Below are 17,780 nucleotides of genomic sequence, written 5' to 3'. Positions count from 1 at the left end.
GGGGAGTGGAAATTGGTTGTGTACCTCTACTTAGAAACTGGATTAAGGTCTGTGTTATGTGAGCCATAAGGATAAAAAGTGTTCTTCAAACACTTCACCTTCCATAAAGAATGTCTTTCTAATCTTGCCTCTGTTACTGGGGCTGGATTTGAGAGAACTTGTGGACCTACATAAATAGAGAAAAAAGAAGAGGGCAGTCATACTTAGTTGTCTCTCATATCTTTTTCATGACAACAGCTTAAAGAAATCTAGACAAACAAACACCTGCCCTTTCAGTACTCATATAAAGATACTGACTTGGGCAATATCCCAGTCAGATTCTTTATCTAGTATGAACTTCACCTTTATGCCACAAATGGACTAAGTTGTTCACAGAACACAGGCACTGAAATACAGAGTCCTTCCTACTTCAGTGATCCTTCGTCAATGAAGTGTGGATTTAACTAGCTGGAACTGGAGGTGGGATATAAAAACTTCCAGGGCACAGGATGCAGGAACATTTCATAGCTCACAAGAAGCAGAAGCACTTTATTGTGGTATATTTTGAGGCTTGGTTGCCTCATCCAGCATACTCCATATAAAGAGACAAGTGAATAGTTTGAACAAGCCTGTGGAAAAGGATAAAGAGCCTTTAATCTCCGACAGAGCTTTTCCATATGGGCCTCACTTATAAGTAAGTGAGAAGAATGATTAGTATTTGCATGAAGTTGTAGATGAATGCAATTTCCAGTACAGTTTCAGTTCTTTCATGCATTCTTCTAAGAATGTGCAAGTGCTCAAATCTAAATGGCTTAACTGTATCTAAGTGAGATCAAATGCCTGTAAAATCACTAAAAGCTTACTTCTAATTGTCCTCAATTATAAAATTAATAATTTTGAATTTATGTACTACATGAATCATCCAATTCAAATGTGAGCATAATTTAGGCTAGCAGAATCTTGACAGGTACTGTTACCACTAAAGCAATAAATGTTTGATGCAACTAAATCAGCCAAAAAAATTTATTTTCCTTCAGCATCTCCTTCTTTCTGTTTGTGAGCCATTCCTGAATTCTGCAGGGATGCTGAAGTTCCTCTGCCTAATTCTTCCTCACCTTGTATTTTCCCAGTGTTTAGAGCTGTTGCAGAAAAAGAATAATCTAACTTTTAAGCAAATAAAGTAAATTAAAATAAAGAGATCAAAGGCAGGGAGCATTGGAGTTATTTTTCATAACTATTTACCAGACAATTTAGGGGTTTTATGTTTCAGCCACTAGATTATTCATGGATTACTGACTTTGGCTGTTACACAAATTGTGTTTATCACAGTAGTCATGTGGATGATGTTTTCAGACTAATGCCCCAATACTCACAAAAACTTCAACGTTTTCTTAAATTTATCTTTTGCCAGCAAATCGCTTAAGCACCTGAATTGAGCACATTAAATGCCATCTGAGAAATAATATTTTAGACTGTGTTCAAAATATAGTACCTGCTAACATGAAAAACTAAACAGAAAGCTTGCTGAATTATATTCTGGCTACTAAAAGTTTGAAGCATAACCGTGGCAAATAACTATTTAAAATTATGATTGTTGTCTGATCTTTATCACATAGAAATGTGAGAATGGATATATGAACCAAGCATTTCTGCAAATTCTTCAGCCAGAAAAATTCAGACAAAATAAATGTAAAGTGACCATTTGCATTACAGCCACAGTTCTTGCAACACTGAACAGCTCTCAACAAAACAAAACATACACATTTCTTTTGTAAATATTATTTAGTTATATACAAAACTTTACTTATCTATCTCTATTGTCCTTGAACGTTTTGCACATTTTAGCAACCCTGAGCTAACAGTTCAGTTCAGTGCAATTTGTCCATAAATATGCAATTAACTCTTTACTAATTCTTTATATAAGACATCAAATCAATTTTTATATAAGACACCAGACACCACACTACATGGGGAGCAATTAGGCTTACCACGTCATTCTCACATTCAGAAAACTATGCCATGTTTACCCACAATTATTTGTGGGGAAAAAGTTGGCGTATTTCTGCATAAGTACCTTCCTAAAATAATTTGTTGAAAAAACGGGGATACCATAAAAGATTAAAATAATCAAATTATCATCACCATCATCATTATTATTATTATTATTATTACTTCTTATTGGTCAGTGCTTCAAACGGATCTGAATACAGCTTCAGAATGGCCATTAGGATGACTCACTGGAAGGGCAAGAAACCCTAAATCCTCACACCACATCCCACATCATTAATTCTGAGACCTGGACAAGCCCCTTCTGGACACAAACTGTCAAACACTCAACTGCTCCAGTTCCCTAGGGCAATAAGCAGTGTAGCTGTGACAAGAGAAGAAAAAGAAAGGGGTGCAACGAAGGTACCTCAGCAGACTGCAAGGCAGACCCATTTCCTTACCTCTGGAAGAGTCCTCATCCTTGTCACCGAGCAGGCTTTGCTCCTGTAGTGGTAACTACAGGAGTAGTGGTAGTTACCAGAGTCGTCAGCTCTGTTTACTTCTTTACTATCAGTCTTCAGTGCCAAGACACTACTAAGTTCAGAGACAATCTCTTCTTCCCAGCTTGGCTGATTGCTGTGGGGAGGAGAAAAGAGAAGAAAAGCTCTGAGAAAAACGCCCTTAAAGAAAATGGGAGAGAGGGAAATGGATACATTTCTGCAGCTCTCCACCTACCTCGTTTTCCTAACACCTCTACTTCTCATAAAACTATATTTTTTGTTCCCTTCTGCCTTTCCCTGTGACCCATGTGTCTTTCTGTCTGTCTCTTGGAGCTGCACTGAAATATATTTGAACAGAAGTATATGATTCGCTGTCTCCCTCAGCCTCTTCTCAACTGCTTGTACTTCTTTTCTCTCCAACAGCCTTACTTTCCTGCCCACCCAACAAGCCTGCTTTGGTCTGATATTCTCACTGCTACTAGCCTGTTTCAGCCTGCTGCTCTGGGGCCTGGAGGCCTCTGCCTATTACAAGATAGTGTGAGTTATGGATTCTAGTGCTCCTCCTCCTGCAAAAGAAAGGCCAATGTGCTGACTTTCTTTTTGCTCTCTCTCATCTACATCCAAAAGTCCACTCCAGGGGTGAACACAAATCCACTCCTGATTCTTTTTCTTTGCATTAAGAGGCATAAAAGAAATGATTCATTACTGATTCTATTTACAGTTGTTCGTTGCATCTCAGGTAATGGCCAGCCTGTGTGTCTTTGCTTCCTTAAGGATGCATATTGGAAAGATTTGGGAGGGTAGTTTCTCTGCTTTGAGGACTGGAAATGAGGGTCACTTCCCTGAGACATTAAAAAATGAGTAGTGGATGTTGGGAGTTGAGACCTTCTCAAGTGGCAACTGGGAGATGAGAGAGATGGTGGGGACTAGTTTGGTGTCAGCTTCCAAAATGACCGAAACAAGGAGAACACCAGGACAGAACTGTTTACCTCCCCACCTTGCTAGTCTCTCAGGGGAATATGATGCCTTGGTTCACTAGTGTGAAGATAATTAGGTATCTGTTCAGTTGTTCTGAGCTTCCCAAACCTTTGGTCTCTCTCCTAAAGTCCAAATCTTCTTCCCACCTTCATCAATGTGATTTTTTTCCTTATTCCTGTAGTGCTTGCATAATTTCTTAACATCCTTGATTACACTGTGACAACAGACTTCTTATATGGCTGAAATCAGTTACTTACTCCCAGTTCTTTCTACATCTCAGGTCACTAGTACCTATATATTTCTACATTTATCAGACAGCTCTAAATACTGTAAAAAAGATCCTTGCGTACTGCAAAAAAGGTCCTTGCTGACCTTTCTTTCCTTGCAATAGGTCACGTCCCTTCAGCTTAACATCAGAATCCAATTTGCAAATACTTCTTGCATAAATGATTGAGATTTGACTTAGTGGAAGTAACAAGACACTCTTTTGGTAGTCACAACTGTTGCATCATTGAGAGGAGCATTATTGTGATCCATACTGTCCAACATATACAGAGGTGCTTTGTTCCTTGTGGTCTAAATTAATTTACAGCTAGTCAAATCCCAAATCTTTGTGCAAACTGAAAAATGGGAATATGTAACAAAATTCAACCTTTATAATCCTTTGTTTCAACACAGCTTTAAGTCTTCCATGTGTTTCTGCCACATTTGCCTTTGAGCCTTTTCCACTCTTCCCTGCTTTACATCTTTTCTCACAATAGCTACAGTTCTAGTACTCTCTCACAAATGCTTTTCAGTAGTTGCACTGATAGTATAAACAAAGAAATGGTATGCAAATGTGTGTAGTGACTTACTAAGTTTAACTATAAGTGATCTTACAGTGGAGATATCTTTGTAAACTGACTAGACAAATTTGTTCATGATAATATGCAGTTTATTTATCTGTCTTTCTTACCTATGTGTCTGAACTCTTCCATCTTCATAAGTACAGCATCTAATAGCTCCCAAGCTTTAAGTAATGAAGTTAATTTTACTTCTATTTTCTCTAGTGAGCACTATCTAGGCTTGCTCTGGGCAAGGAATTTATTGCCTTTTTAATTATAAAATGGCTATGAGCATTTGGAACACAATGTAATTTAAATTAAAGCAAGTAATAAAACCTTGGCTGAAGTATTCAGTTTTAAAATGAAACTTGAGAAGACCAAAAAAGCCTTTTGGTCAATATGCTGACGGGATGTGATTGGAGTTAACATGGTTTTATGAGCCAGTATCTTTTAAACAGGTCCTCTACGTCCTCTTGATTAAGTGTAATTTTATCACATAATTTGACAAAATGTTACATTGATATTGCCAACCATATGGATTGTCCCATATACGCTATCTAGAAATACTTTGAATATGTATATATGGATGATTTTTTCCATACCTTGTATACTAATCAGGACACATCTTGAAAAGCAGCTGCATCACAACATCATTATAAGTGTGCATAGGATGTTTCGGGAAATGAAACGCACATCACTTTCTCAGTGAAGAGCATGGGTCTTTGATTTAGTACATGTTTCGGTGGTGCTGTGATGCTCAGAAAGCTGTCTTGCAAGATCCGGCATGGAGGTGATGTTCACTCTCCTAAGTCATCACAGACCATAATAACATTATATACTGGGTCTAACAGACACTACTGTTGGTTTCCATTGGAAGAGTATGCTCCTTAATAGCATTCTGCTGCAACAGACTTTGTTAAATAATTCAGTAGGAAAGTTGAACTGTTATGGAGAGAATTAAGTTGTTAAAACCTTAATTTATTCCAAAATTCATGTCTCTCTCTGGAGAGAATGTGGATTTACTTCACATAGATGCTCTCTCTGTGCTTGTGTGCTGAGATACCCAGGTATAAGACATATTTTGTCCAAAACTGTATGACCTACACTTCAGAAAAATTTGTTTGACTGTGGTCATTAGCTGAAGCTGAGTAATTCAGACACTGTAGTTACACCTTTTCAAGTAGAGTTTCTTGCATCTATCAGAGCTAAGGACAGAGCACGTTTGCATCTGGCAGAAATAAGCCAGGGAAGCATATCTGCATATGCATTTAGGCCTTGAAAAAGGTCGTTTTGGAGGGGGTTGCATGATGGCAGTGTGCAGTCCAACGTCTTTATTGAATATACAGCCTGTAGAGCTTTGGGGAATTTGTGAGCTGAATACAGGAAGTATTCATGTATACAAGAACGTGGTGCTGTATATGTGCAGGTTTTTTTTGCTGCTAGCACGTAAGTTTCTTTGAAGATGCCTTTATCAACTACTGAAAGTGAAGACAAAAAGTTTCCCTGTATGTTTTTTCTAACTACAGAAGCAGGAAGAGGGATTGGGGGGCGGAGCGGGGAGGGAGACGTCACAAGTAACCCTTATCGACTAATTCCCTTCTTATCTTTAAGGCACAGATGACAGCTCTGCTCTCTTGAGTCCACAAATTAGTGAGAGAACCTCTGGCTTTTTTCTCTATGACAGCCTCTTTCTCTTCTCTATACAGTGCATTAGCTTTACCAAATGTAACACTGATCAGCACATTGAAAATAATACAGTGTTGGACATGCCTTCTAGCTGTCACACATAAAAATGTTTAATGGCAATTATCTTTTAGATACTTCTTTGATTTAAACAGATGTATGATTCAAAGAAATGTAGAATTATTAAGTGCGTAGATGTGTGTTTGACAGATGTTGTGGCAAGCATTTCTTATACATTCAAGATGGTTAGGAATCTAGGCAGATTTCAGAAAATTATTTTCTTAATATCTGTCCCAAAGTGAAATTGAATTGAGACTTTGATAATCTACATTGTGTGAATAGTAAATTCCTCTGCAACAATTTGGTAGGGTGAAGTTTTGCTTCATAGATTAATATTCCAGCTTCAACCTTCCAAAAATATGTATGTATCATAGACTGCAGAAAAAATTGTCAGCTTTATGCAATTAAGTGAAAAAAGAGCATTAGAAAAACATGATGCAGTAATGTTCATGTCACTGGCCATCTTGAAAATGCATGTGGAAAGGTTATCACTTACAAAGAGACTCTAATTAGTTTTAAAAATAAACTTGTCTAACTCAAGCTTTTCTACGTCAAAGGGTCACTGATGGTACTACCAGTGACCAGTGTGATTTGTGGATTAAAGCAACATGAAAGAAATTCTGATTTATATGAAAGACTGTCTGCCAAAGGTTAGTAATAGTTTTGGTAACCATCAAAAGCACAAATTTGTTTTGAAGACATCAAAACACTGTAGCACTGTGAAAGCTTGTTGCTTCACTAGCGAAGTTCAGAAAACTGGAGACAGAATAACCTGAGAGCCATAATGTTTTCCACATTGGGGGTGGATGGTAGGACTGACGACAGGATAAATTCATTTTAAACAGCCCAGAATAGAAGCTGCCAGTCAGGGATCTAGCAGAGTGTTCTAACTGCCCCATGGGTGACATAGAGAGATCTCTCTGGGCCAAAAATGCTCTCAGAGTCTCTTAGTCACATATGCAGATGGGAACTTTACACTACCTTTTTTCCCACCAATACTTGCTCTCTCATCTACCTTCAGTCCATCAGGTACATAGAATCATAAAGTCACAGAATGATTAGGACTGGAAAGGACCTCTTAAAGATCATCTAGTCCAACCCCCCTGCCATGGTCAGGGGCATCTTTCACTAGATCAGGTTGCTTAAAACCGCGACCAACTTGACCTTGAACACTTCCAGTGATGGGTCATCCACAACTTCCCTGGGCAACCTGTTCTTTCAACTTTTCTGGGCCACTTGTTCAACAACTTTATTCAGGAAAAAGGACAGAAAAGTTGCTGATACTTCTAACCACTAACATCAGTCAAAAGACTTTAGGTTCAGAGAAGGCAGGAAGAAGGGGAAAACCAAAGGTTGTAACCACGGCCTGTCTCACTGTGTGGTAGTTCAGTTACCTGGTTGAATCTGTTAAAGATGATGAGATCAAAGCTGGGATAGCCTGACCTGTGTGGGTCCCTCAAACTGATGATTCATCAGTTCATGCAAAAGGAAGAGTATACTCAGACCTGGAAGCCAAGTGGATAGATTGGGTGCAAGGTATGTGAATCAGGAAGTAAGCAGGAAAGGTAGCCTTGATGACAGAAAAGGGGTTGGTTTCAGGTGCTAGAGAAAGGAAGTCTGAGAATGAAAAGATTAGGAGGGTAGAAAAGATTAGGCAAGAAAGCCAGGAGAAGAGGAAAGAATTGAAAGTAAGAATGGCAGGAGAAGACATTGAAGCTGAAACTACAAAACACCCACCTTATTTTCTTGAGTTTCCCTGGGCATAATCCTTCCCTACATGAATGTCTTGTATTGTTTTCTATGTTACTTTAATATCTCATTTTATTGCTTCACTGGGCAAAATCTCTAAGAGTTAATAGGCATAATTATAATATCACTTCAGGCTATTGTTAATGATTTTGTCGTTTGTTGCAGTTACTGTACTAGTGAGAACTTTAATTTTTTTCTACGCAACAGGATAAAGATTTATATTTTAAAAGATTTTTGTAGTTGTATATCTTTTTACACATTTGGACATTAACTGTGAAAACATCCCAAAATACCCATGAGGCATTGTTTTCCATTCAGAAAAGCAAGCCCTAGCCTCTGAAGCTATTATTCAAAATGAAAGAGGGCAATACAGAATAAAAACATAATCCCTGAATAAGCAGACACACTTAGCATGCTTCCTCAATAGCAGGCTGCGTGGCTGCTCTAAGGACAAAATAGATGCTTGCCCCTATAAAGTTTTTAGAAAGCTGAAAATGCAGTAGATAAAAATAAAAAATATTGTGGTGCAAGCCATAGACAGAGAAACTAAAGGAAGAAATAAGCAAATGAAATGTCTGAGCCCAGCAGACTGTCAGAGGGACTCTGTTAGAATTCAGTATGTACCAATTCTGTTCTTGCTTCTTCACAGTGTACCACCTTCCGAAATACATCCTAGAAAACCATTTTCCATAGTTCTTAAAAGTACTGGTGATCTACTTTGTCTTTTACAATTGCTTTCAGGCTGATTTAAAAGGATATTTGCTCTAAAATTCAGTTCTGATTCTAAAAAATCAGTAGAATAAAAAAATCCCCTTTCATATTCAACATAATCAAAAGTGGTGAATTTAATAATACAAAAACTATGTCCTGTGTTTTACTGCATTAGCCCTACAGATCCAATTGAGATGAGAGATAACCTTGTGTGAGATGTGGAGTTGTTCACTAATATCTAGTTATGGCTAACTCAGGCTAAGTTCTGTGCTTGGTGGCAGTAAAATAGAACTAAGCCTTATAACCTAAACAATGGGTGCTAACTTGTGAGGTGAAAAGGGCCTTGAATTTCAGAGATTATGGGGCTAACAAGTAGAATCAATTACATTTCACATGCCAGTTAAGTTCTTCTGATGCAGAATCACTTGAGTCACGACTGTTAAAATGCAATAGCCACTTGACCAAAACTCAGAGACTTGTGTCTCAACATATATATTTTAACTGTAATGCCTCAACAAGAAATTATGTGGAAGCATAGTGTTTACAGTTAAATTAGAAACTATAGGAAGTCCATGGCCATTGGCAATGCTTTAGAAGGCGTCAGCAAAAACATTGTTTTTCAATATTTTTTTGGATAGAAGTATGTTCATATTATTTACCATTAGTTACAGCTGTGGACCAGATATTGAAGTGTCATAGGTCATAAAAATTCTTCCCTTCTGATCAGTCCCCAAATCTGCTGTCCTCATTTGTGTTTTAGATCATACTTGATACTAAAGCTCTTCATACACTTTGCAATATCACAGAATCACAGAATCAACCAGGTTGGAAGAGACCTCAGGGATCATCGAGTCCAACCATTGCCCTGACACCACCCTGTCAACTAGACCATGGCACTAAGTGCCATGTCCAGTCTTTTTTTAAACACATCCAGAGATGGTGACTCCACCACCTCCCTGGGCAGCCCATTCCAGTGTCTAATAACCCTTTCTGTAAAGAAATTCTTCCTAATGTCCAACCTGAACCTCCCCTGGCAAAGCTTGAGGCTGTGTCCTCTTGTCCTATCGCTAGTTGCCTGGGAGAAGAGGCCAAATCTCACTTCACTACTACCTCCCTTCAGGTAGTTGTAGACTGCAATAAGGTCACCTCTGAGCCTCCTCTTCTCCAGGCTAAACAACCCCAGCTCCCTCAGCCGTTCCTCATAGGTCAGACCCTCCAAACCCTTCACCAGCTTGGTCACCCTCCTCTGGACTCGCTCCAACACCTCAACATCTTTCTTGAAGTGTGGGGCCCAGAACTGGACACAGTACTCAAGATGCGGCCTCACCAGTGCCGAGTACAGAGGGACGATCACTCCCCTAGACCGGCTGGCTACACTATTCCTAATAGAGGCCAGGATGCCATTGGCCGCCTTGGCCACCTGGGCACACTGCTGGCTCATGTTTAGCCGGCTGTCGATCAGCACCCCCAGGTCTCTTTCCGCCGGGCCGCTTTCTAACCACTCTTCCCCCAGCCTGTAGAGCTGCATGGGGTTGTTGTGGCCAAAGTGTAAGTCCTGGCACTTGTTCTTGTTGAACATCATGCCGTTGGTCTCGGCCCATCTATCTAACCTGTCCAGATCCCTCTGTAGGGCCTTCCTACCCTCCAGCAGATCGACACTCCCACCCAGCTTGGTGTCAGCTGCAAATTTACTGAGGGTGCGCTCAACCCCTACGTCTAGATCATCTATAAAGATATTGAACAGCACCGGCCCCAGAACTGAGCCCTGGGGAACACCACTAGTGACCGGCCGCCAGTTGGACTTTGCCCCATTCACCACCACTCTCTGGGCTCGGCCATCCAGCCATTTTTTAACCCATTTAAGAGTCCACCCATCCAAGCCCCAGGCAGCTAATTTATCTAGGAGGATGCTGTGGGAGACAGTGTCGACTGCCTTACTGAAGTCTAGATAGACTACATCCACAGCCCTGCCCTCATCTACTAAGCGGGTCACTTGGTCATAGAAGGAGACCAGGTTGGTCAAGCAGGACCTGCCTTTCATGAATCCATGTTGGCTGGCCCCGGTGCCCCCATTGTCCTGCATGTGCTGTGTAATGGCACTCAGGATGATCTGTTCTATCACCTTGCCTGGCACCGAGGTCAGGCTGACAGGCCTATAGTTCCCTGGATCATCCTTCCGGCCCTTCTTGTAGATGGGCATTACGTTTGCTAATTTCCAGTCATCTGGAACTTCTCCAGTTAAGCAGGAGTGCCAGTAGATAATAGAGAGTGGTTTGGCAAGTTCATTTGCCAGTTCCTTCATTACTCTGGGGTGAATCCCATCCGGGCCCATAGCCTTGTGGGTGTCCAACTGGCACAGCAGGTCACTAACCGTCTCCTCCTGGATTACGGGAGGTTCACACAGCCCCCCGTCCCTAACTTCAGGCTCTGGCAGCCAAGTCTCCTGAGGACAACCGGTCTTGACATTAAAGACCAAGGCAAAGAAGGCATTGAGCACTTCTGCCTTTTCCTTATCCCCTGACACTACACTACCCTCCTCATTCAGCAAGTGGTGGAGGCTCTCCTTGACCCTCTTTTTGCTGTTGATGTATTTGTAAAAGCTTTTTTTGTTATCTTTGACTGTAGCAGCCAAATCAAGCTCTAATTGAGCTTTGGCCCTTCTAATCTTCTCCCTACACGACCTGGCCACATCCCTATAGACCTCCCAAGTTACCCGACCCTTCTTCCAGAGCAAATAGACTCTCTTTTTTTCCTTATATCACAAATAATGTTTGTCAAATGCAAAGAGGACTGACATATTTTTAAAAAAAAAAAAGAAAAGTCACCTCATTTCTCCTGAGCAGAACCCTCAATTTCCTTGCTCTGTATTTCCACCAAGTTTTCATTTTATGTCTTCTTACCCTCTTCATCCTGTTCAGTATCTCCAGCTATTGCACTGTGTTTCAGTAGTTAAGGCCTAAACTCAGGATTCTGGAGATTTCAAGTTCCACTCCTATCTTTGATTCTGATGTAATACATGGTTTTGAGTCATCTGCTAACTTATCAGTGCATCTGTAAAATGGAGTTGTTTGCATTTGCCCAGCAATGTGCCATATTTTGAAATTAACTAAATAATTTCCTGTGTGACTATGAGATATTAAGTACCAAAGACTCCAGTACACAAAGTCAAAAGACAAACTGAACAGCCTAATTAGCAGGGAAAGACTTTCTCCCAGACTGATGAAAGGGAAACAAATGCATTTTTAGTAGACGTCCATGTAGTTAAATGAGTAAGCTGTGCTTTCATTCTCTTCTCAAAGGCAGGATCAGCTTTCCCTGTGACATTCCTGCAACTTCTTGTTCAAATTTTTCTAAAAAGTTTGTAATGAGAATATATTCTCTAAGTTTTAACACTCTAATCATAAAAAGTATCTGACTTTGTAATTATGAAGCCTGCCACTCCTTGCCCTCCCCATAATGTACATGGAGAAAAGTTTATTCCTGAATCTTCAGAGTTACTTTTTGCATGTGTAAGCCCTTTTGCAGATTTCTTCTCTCTAAACTAAACAAGGCTGGAGCTTTAAATTTTTGCAATTTAAAAAATTTTTTCTGTTCTGCGACACAACCTTAATAGAGCTACATAGAACAGTACAATGTCTTAGTTTGTACAACAAAAAAAAAATGCTGTTTGTATATCCCAACATGCCATTTGTCTTTTTTACAATTGTCTTCACAACTGTTGCTATACCCACCAGATCCTTCTCTGCAGTTTTGCTGACAGCTTCTTCCCTATCCAGTATTTACGCATCTATTTATTCATATCTATAAGCATCTGTCCATATTTTTTCAGTCTGCATCTTCAGTTTGTCAAGATGATCTTGAATTCTGAATCTGTCTTCCAAAAACTTTGTGGCCAGTCCAAGCCTGATGTTACCTGCAGATTTAATAGTCTTCAGTGACCAGAAAAATAAAATTACCCCTGAATATTGGATGCAGTATTCCAGATACTGTCTTAAAAAGTGCTGAGGGAGAGAATCACTTCCCTTAATCTCCTGGCTGTGCTCCTGTTAAAACAGCCCAGAATACTGTACACTGTATACTGATTCTCTATACATTTACAGAACTTAACTACTTAACTACCCATCTACTGTGGTAGTTAATTCTGTTTAAACAAACTGTTTTTTTGGTCAAACCCTTGGAATTTACTTCTGTTGAATAGCACTGATTTTACCACCACATGGTAGAAAGATGGTACTGGGATGGTCTCATTGACAAAAGTTCACAGGTACCGCCATAGTGTATGTTGTCAGGGCCTTGGCTGCATTCCCTCTCCACTGCTTCTGGGGCTTTGGCTGCCTAGATTCAGAGTCAACTTTCACAGTGCAGCTGGCTGACCTTAAATCAAATTGCTGCGAGAAGCCTCAGTGGGGCTTGGCCCCCTCTACTTTCAGGAGCTGCTTCTAAGCTGAGCGCTCACCTTTGGTCTCTCCCTGAGCTATGCTGCAGGTATGCCTGTGCCTTTACACATGCTTAGCTGATCTGGATACAGATCCTGACCTGCGGACTTGAATTCCTGGCCTGATCTTGGACATGCCTTATCACTATGGACTTGCCTGGCAATCACTGGACTACTGGCTGACCCCAGTTACCATCACAGAGCTTATCTGCTATCCTTGCTCATATGCTGTGGGACTGCATGCCTGACTGTCCCTCTCTGCCTTGTGGTCATGCTAACTTCCTGACTCACCTTCCCTTAAGGAACAGCTCCTCCTGCTGCTCCTTGACACACATGGCCATTGTAATCTATGCTTCATCCATAATTCTCCCTCTGGACTTGCAGCACGTTGAGCAGCTCTCGAAATCGATGTACTGATAGTAGCCTCTCTATAAACATCATGAAGATGGGGAGTTCATGTTCAGCTGACACCCACCTGATCTCCGTGATGTTGTTTTTGACTCATGGGTAGACAATCAGGAAGGCGGCCTGGGAGACCTCTATCTCCATCTGCACTATGGACTTCAAATTGGCTGCCTAGCAAGCAACATTGAGATGGTAAGGCTACACAATGCAATGGACGACTTTCTTCACAGGTGTTGGCACACAGAATGTGATGTGGCAACACTTGGTGACAGGCACTAGGTCACTGCACCTTGAAGGTGACCTTCTTTATGTCAAAATTTGGCACTTCCTGCTGGTCCACCCAAGTGTACAACACAACATGACCCCAGGAACTGGAGGGTCATTTTCTGCAGTGTGAAGAAATTATCTACCCTTCAGCAGCTCACTTCGCCCCTTCCTGGAAAAAAAGATTGGTCCAATACTTCCTAGATAATTCCTGAGCATGAGCATAATTGAGAATACAGCAGCAATAGAATCAAAACCAGCAACTAGAATGGCAGCAGTATCAGTCAGCTTGTCAGTTAGTTGCCAGACAGCATAGGCTTGGCCTGGCTTTTGAGGTGTGCAATGAGTATATGCATGTGAGTCACTTCAGGTCTCTTAGCCACAGAAACAAAGATCGTTCCCTGGAATGGGTTGCCAGGACAATAGAAAGTTGCATGAAACAACTGTAAGTTCTGTAGTTTAATTGTAACATATGGGATGAATACTAACATATTAACAGCCTACCAAAACTAAATTAAGAATAATTTTTGTAAGCAATTTGCTGACATGATCTGTGTCCAATTCTCTAATTGTACAAACAACTTATACCATTAGGATACTACAGTAGCATATGAATAACTACTAACAGATGTTAGTACATTGTTACTTAATTTCATTAAATGTAGAACTAACCTATCCTGTTGAAATATCACCAGCATGGATAGTATTTATGACACTTGTTTAAAGCAGTCTCTATACTTACTATTCTTCTTAATTAGATTCCATTATCTAAGGATTGTACTGCCACAGGTTGATGAATCCATTATCGTGATGATGCATGGATGCTTTGGCTCTGTTTTCCTGAGGTTGAGCTGGCACTGAGGCTGAGCCCATACTCCTCAGGCATATACAGAAACACACACAAGCACATACAGTCAGAATACTCAAGCACACAGCTGGCCACGCAGATCAGCACACACAGAAAGTACCTTGCCCTATATAATGTGCCTCAAAAAGTTAGCTAATGGCACTATGAAGCCATCAGAATTAGCAAGACATTTAAAAACTAAGCATCCAGAACATGAAGACAAACCTCTACATTTTTTTCAGTGATGTTTCAAACCATGTGATATTCAATCCAATACTTCATAAAATTTCACTGAACTTAATGATAAATGTTTAGAAGCCTCCTTTGAGGTTTCTTACTTCATAGCAAAAAAAAAAAAAAAAAAGACAAAAGCCACATACCACTGGAGAAACGCTTGTTCTTCCTGACACGGTAAAAATGGCTGAAGTAATACACAGAAAGCAATACGGCAGCAAAGTAAAATGCATTCCTTTGTCAGCAAACACTGTTGGAAGACGCATAGAAAACATCGCTGAAGATTTGAAGAAACAAGTATTGGTACAAATTACACAGTGTGAGAGGCTTGCTAGGCAGCTGGATGAAAGTACAGCTCTTTCTAACATGTCTCAGCTTATGGTATTTGCTAGATTCTGTTTCGATAGTGAAATACATGAAGAACCACTTTCTGTGAGCCACTAAAGGAAAGATCTACAGGAGAGCTATATTCTCAACAGTAAATTACTTCTTAATAAAAATATTTTATGGAAAAGCTGGGCAAGTGTAACAACCGGTGGAGCAGCTGATTTGACTAAGTAAAGGACTGCATGGTAAGGTTACATAGATAGCACCACACTTGAAATTAATTCACTGCATTGTTCACAGGCAAGCGAATGCAGCAAAGAAATGGGAGGCAAACATGCACAAAGTGCTACAGGATGTTACCAATGTGGTTAATTTCATAAAAACAAGACCTTTAAACAGTAGAATCTTTACAGTACTTCATAATGAGATGGGGAGTGACCATGAAAACCTTTTGTACCTGTGGTGGGTTGACCTCAGCTGGCTGCCAGGTGCCCATCAAGCCACTCTATACTCCCCCTCCTCAGCAGGACAGGAGGAGAAGATATGATGAAAAATCTCATGGATTGAGACAGGGAGATCACTTAGCAATTACCATCACAGGCAAAACAGACTGGACTTGGGGAAATTTATTTAATTTATTGCCAATCAGTAACAGAGTAGGGTAGTGAGAAATAAAGAACAAAACCAAAAACCTTTTCTCCCCCACCCGCTCCTCTTCACTCATGACTCTTCTACCTCCTCCCCTCCTGAGTAATGCAGGTGGATGGGGAATGGGAATTGCAGTCAGTTCATAGCAGTTCGTCTCTGCCACTCGTTCCTGCTCACACTGTTCCCTTGCTCCAGTGTGGGGTCCCTCCCATGGATTACAGTCCTTCATGAACTGCTCCAGCATGGGTCCTCTCCACAGGGTGCAGTCCTCCAGGAACTGACTGTTTCAGTGTGGGTCCCCCACAGGCCACAGGTCCTGTCAGAAAACCTACTCTGCTCTGGTGCATCTCCTCCCCTCCTTGTTCACTGACCTTGGTGTCTGCAGGGCTGTATCTCTCACATTTTCTCACTCCTCTCTCTCATAGCTGCTGTACAGTGTTTTTTACCCTTTCTTCAACATGTTATCACAGAGATGCTACCAGCATTGCTGATGGGCTCAGCCTTGGCCTGCGGTGGGCCCATTTTGGAGGTGACTGAAACTGGCTCTGTGCAACATGTGGGCAGCACCTGCTCTCTTCTCACAGAAGTCACCCATGCAGCCTCTCCCGCTACCAAAAGAGAACCTTTTGGTACCTTGCCACATAAACCCAATACAGCATCACACAGACATTTGCTGGTTGTATTATGGCAATGGGCTTAAAAGGGTTGTTGAATTTAAAGACCAGTTACACATTTCTCTTTTACAAAAAAGACAAGTGTTCTGAATTTCCTGATCTTTTCTGTGATGACAAGTGTCTGTCAGTAGCATGTTACCTAGCACTTATTTTGGAAAAAATAAACATACTTGATGTATCCCTTCAAGGTGAAAGTGACGTTCTCACAGTGGCTGAAAAAGTAACTGCTTTTCAAAAGAAACTTGTGCTGTGGATATTTTTGTGATTTTTCTTTCCGACAATGATGTGTGTCACTCTCATACATGTACACTTACAAAATTTGGAAACAGAACTTTCTAACCTGTTTAAAAATCTTCCAAAGGAAGAGTTTCAGTCAGTTTTGAACACATTTTTTAAAGATATAATAATACAACACCTCTGCTTAGTTTGCAAGAACAACTGATTGATTGACATCAGGGAAGATGGAAATTTACTCGCTGAGTTTCAACAAAAACCTTTGCATAAGTGGTGGATGGGATTGAAAAACAAGTATCATGATTTAGTAAGCGCAGCCAACAATATACTTCTTCTATTTGGATTTATGTATCTTTGTGAGATGATAACTTTTTCAGCTATAACAGCTATTAAGACCAAGTATCAAAATAAACTGAACATAGAACCAGACGTTTGAAATGCTGTATCACAAAGTGTTAAACCAAGATTTTAAAAAATAATGAAGCATGCCTGATCACATTGATCTCACTGAAAATAATTATTAATAATATTTTTTGTGAGAACACAAAAAGGATTTGTACCATTAATAAAATAAAAAATATTTTAAAAATACTGTTTATTTCTTCTGCTCAGAAATGTTTTATTCAAAGTGGTGTGTGATCAAAAAAGTTTGATCATTGCCCTAGACAATCATAGATTACATTAAAGCATTTGTAAATTCAAAATACACAAAGAAACAGCGTTGAAAAAAATATTTCAAAATTTCTTCTTTGAAAACTGCTCACACCGTCTACTATACTACTGACAGCATTTTGTATCACTTCATTTCTAAAAAGTCTTTTTTCTTCAGTGTTCTATCCTACATATAAAACATCCATCCCAGAGCTTTTCACTAAAACCAAACCTGTCCTCTCACTTAGAAGACCCTTAACATTTTTCTTCTTGTATGTGGAAAGTGTTCGAATTCACTCCTTTTAGCAAGTACAACAGAATTTTTAAAGCATGCACATTCCATATCGGAACAAGACTTTATTGACACTTGTGCCATTTCTCCTGTATTTAATACTGTATATTTCCAGACCTTAAATTCCTCAGATGAATTTTGTTTTTTTTTCAGGAGACTAGAGCAAAATGGACCAGTGAAGTACTTTGGTAAAATAATTTTCATTTTCCTTATTCCTATCTTCCTACAAATTTATTATTCTAGTTTGGGACACTCAGAACAAGCATAGAATCATAGAATCATAGAACAACCTATTCCAG

At 40.0% G+C, this 17,780-nt stretch overlaps 1 protein-coding gene across 2 annotated transcripts in view; it reads right to left on the bottom strand.

Annotated features, from left to right (window-relative positions):
• LOC137663717 (kell blood group glycoprotein homolog) overlaps window positions 1–2,534 on the bottom strand; it is a 28,618-nt gene extending 26,084 nt beyond the window's left edge. For both annotated transcript variants that reach the window (XM_068401211.1, XM_068401212.1), the window contains exon 1: window positions 2,427–2,534. In XM_068401211.1, coding sequence (XP_068257312.1) covers window positions 2,427–2,444 — 18 coding nt within the window. In that variant the 5' untranslated portion in view covers window positions 2,445–2,534. The remainder of the gene's footprint in view (window positions 1–2,426) is intronic.
• Window positions 2,535–17,780: the final 15,246 nt, after the last annotated feature.

This window comes from Nyctibius grandis, chromosome 5, assembly GCF_013368605.1.
Source record: "Nyctibius grandis isolate bNycGra1 chromosome 5, bNycGra1.pri, whole genome shotgun sequence".
In the NCBI taxonomy this organism is placed as follows: Eukaryota; Metazoa; Chordata; class Aves; order Nyctibiiformes; family Nyctibiidae; genus Nyctibius; species Nyctibius grandis.
The sequence above is the reverse complement of the archived record's forward strand: the minus strand, read 5'-3'. Positions and strand labels throughout refer to the sequence as shown.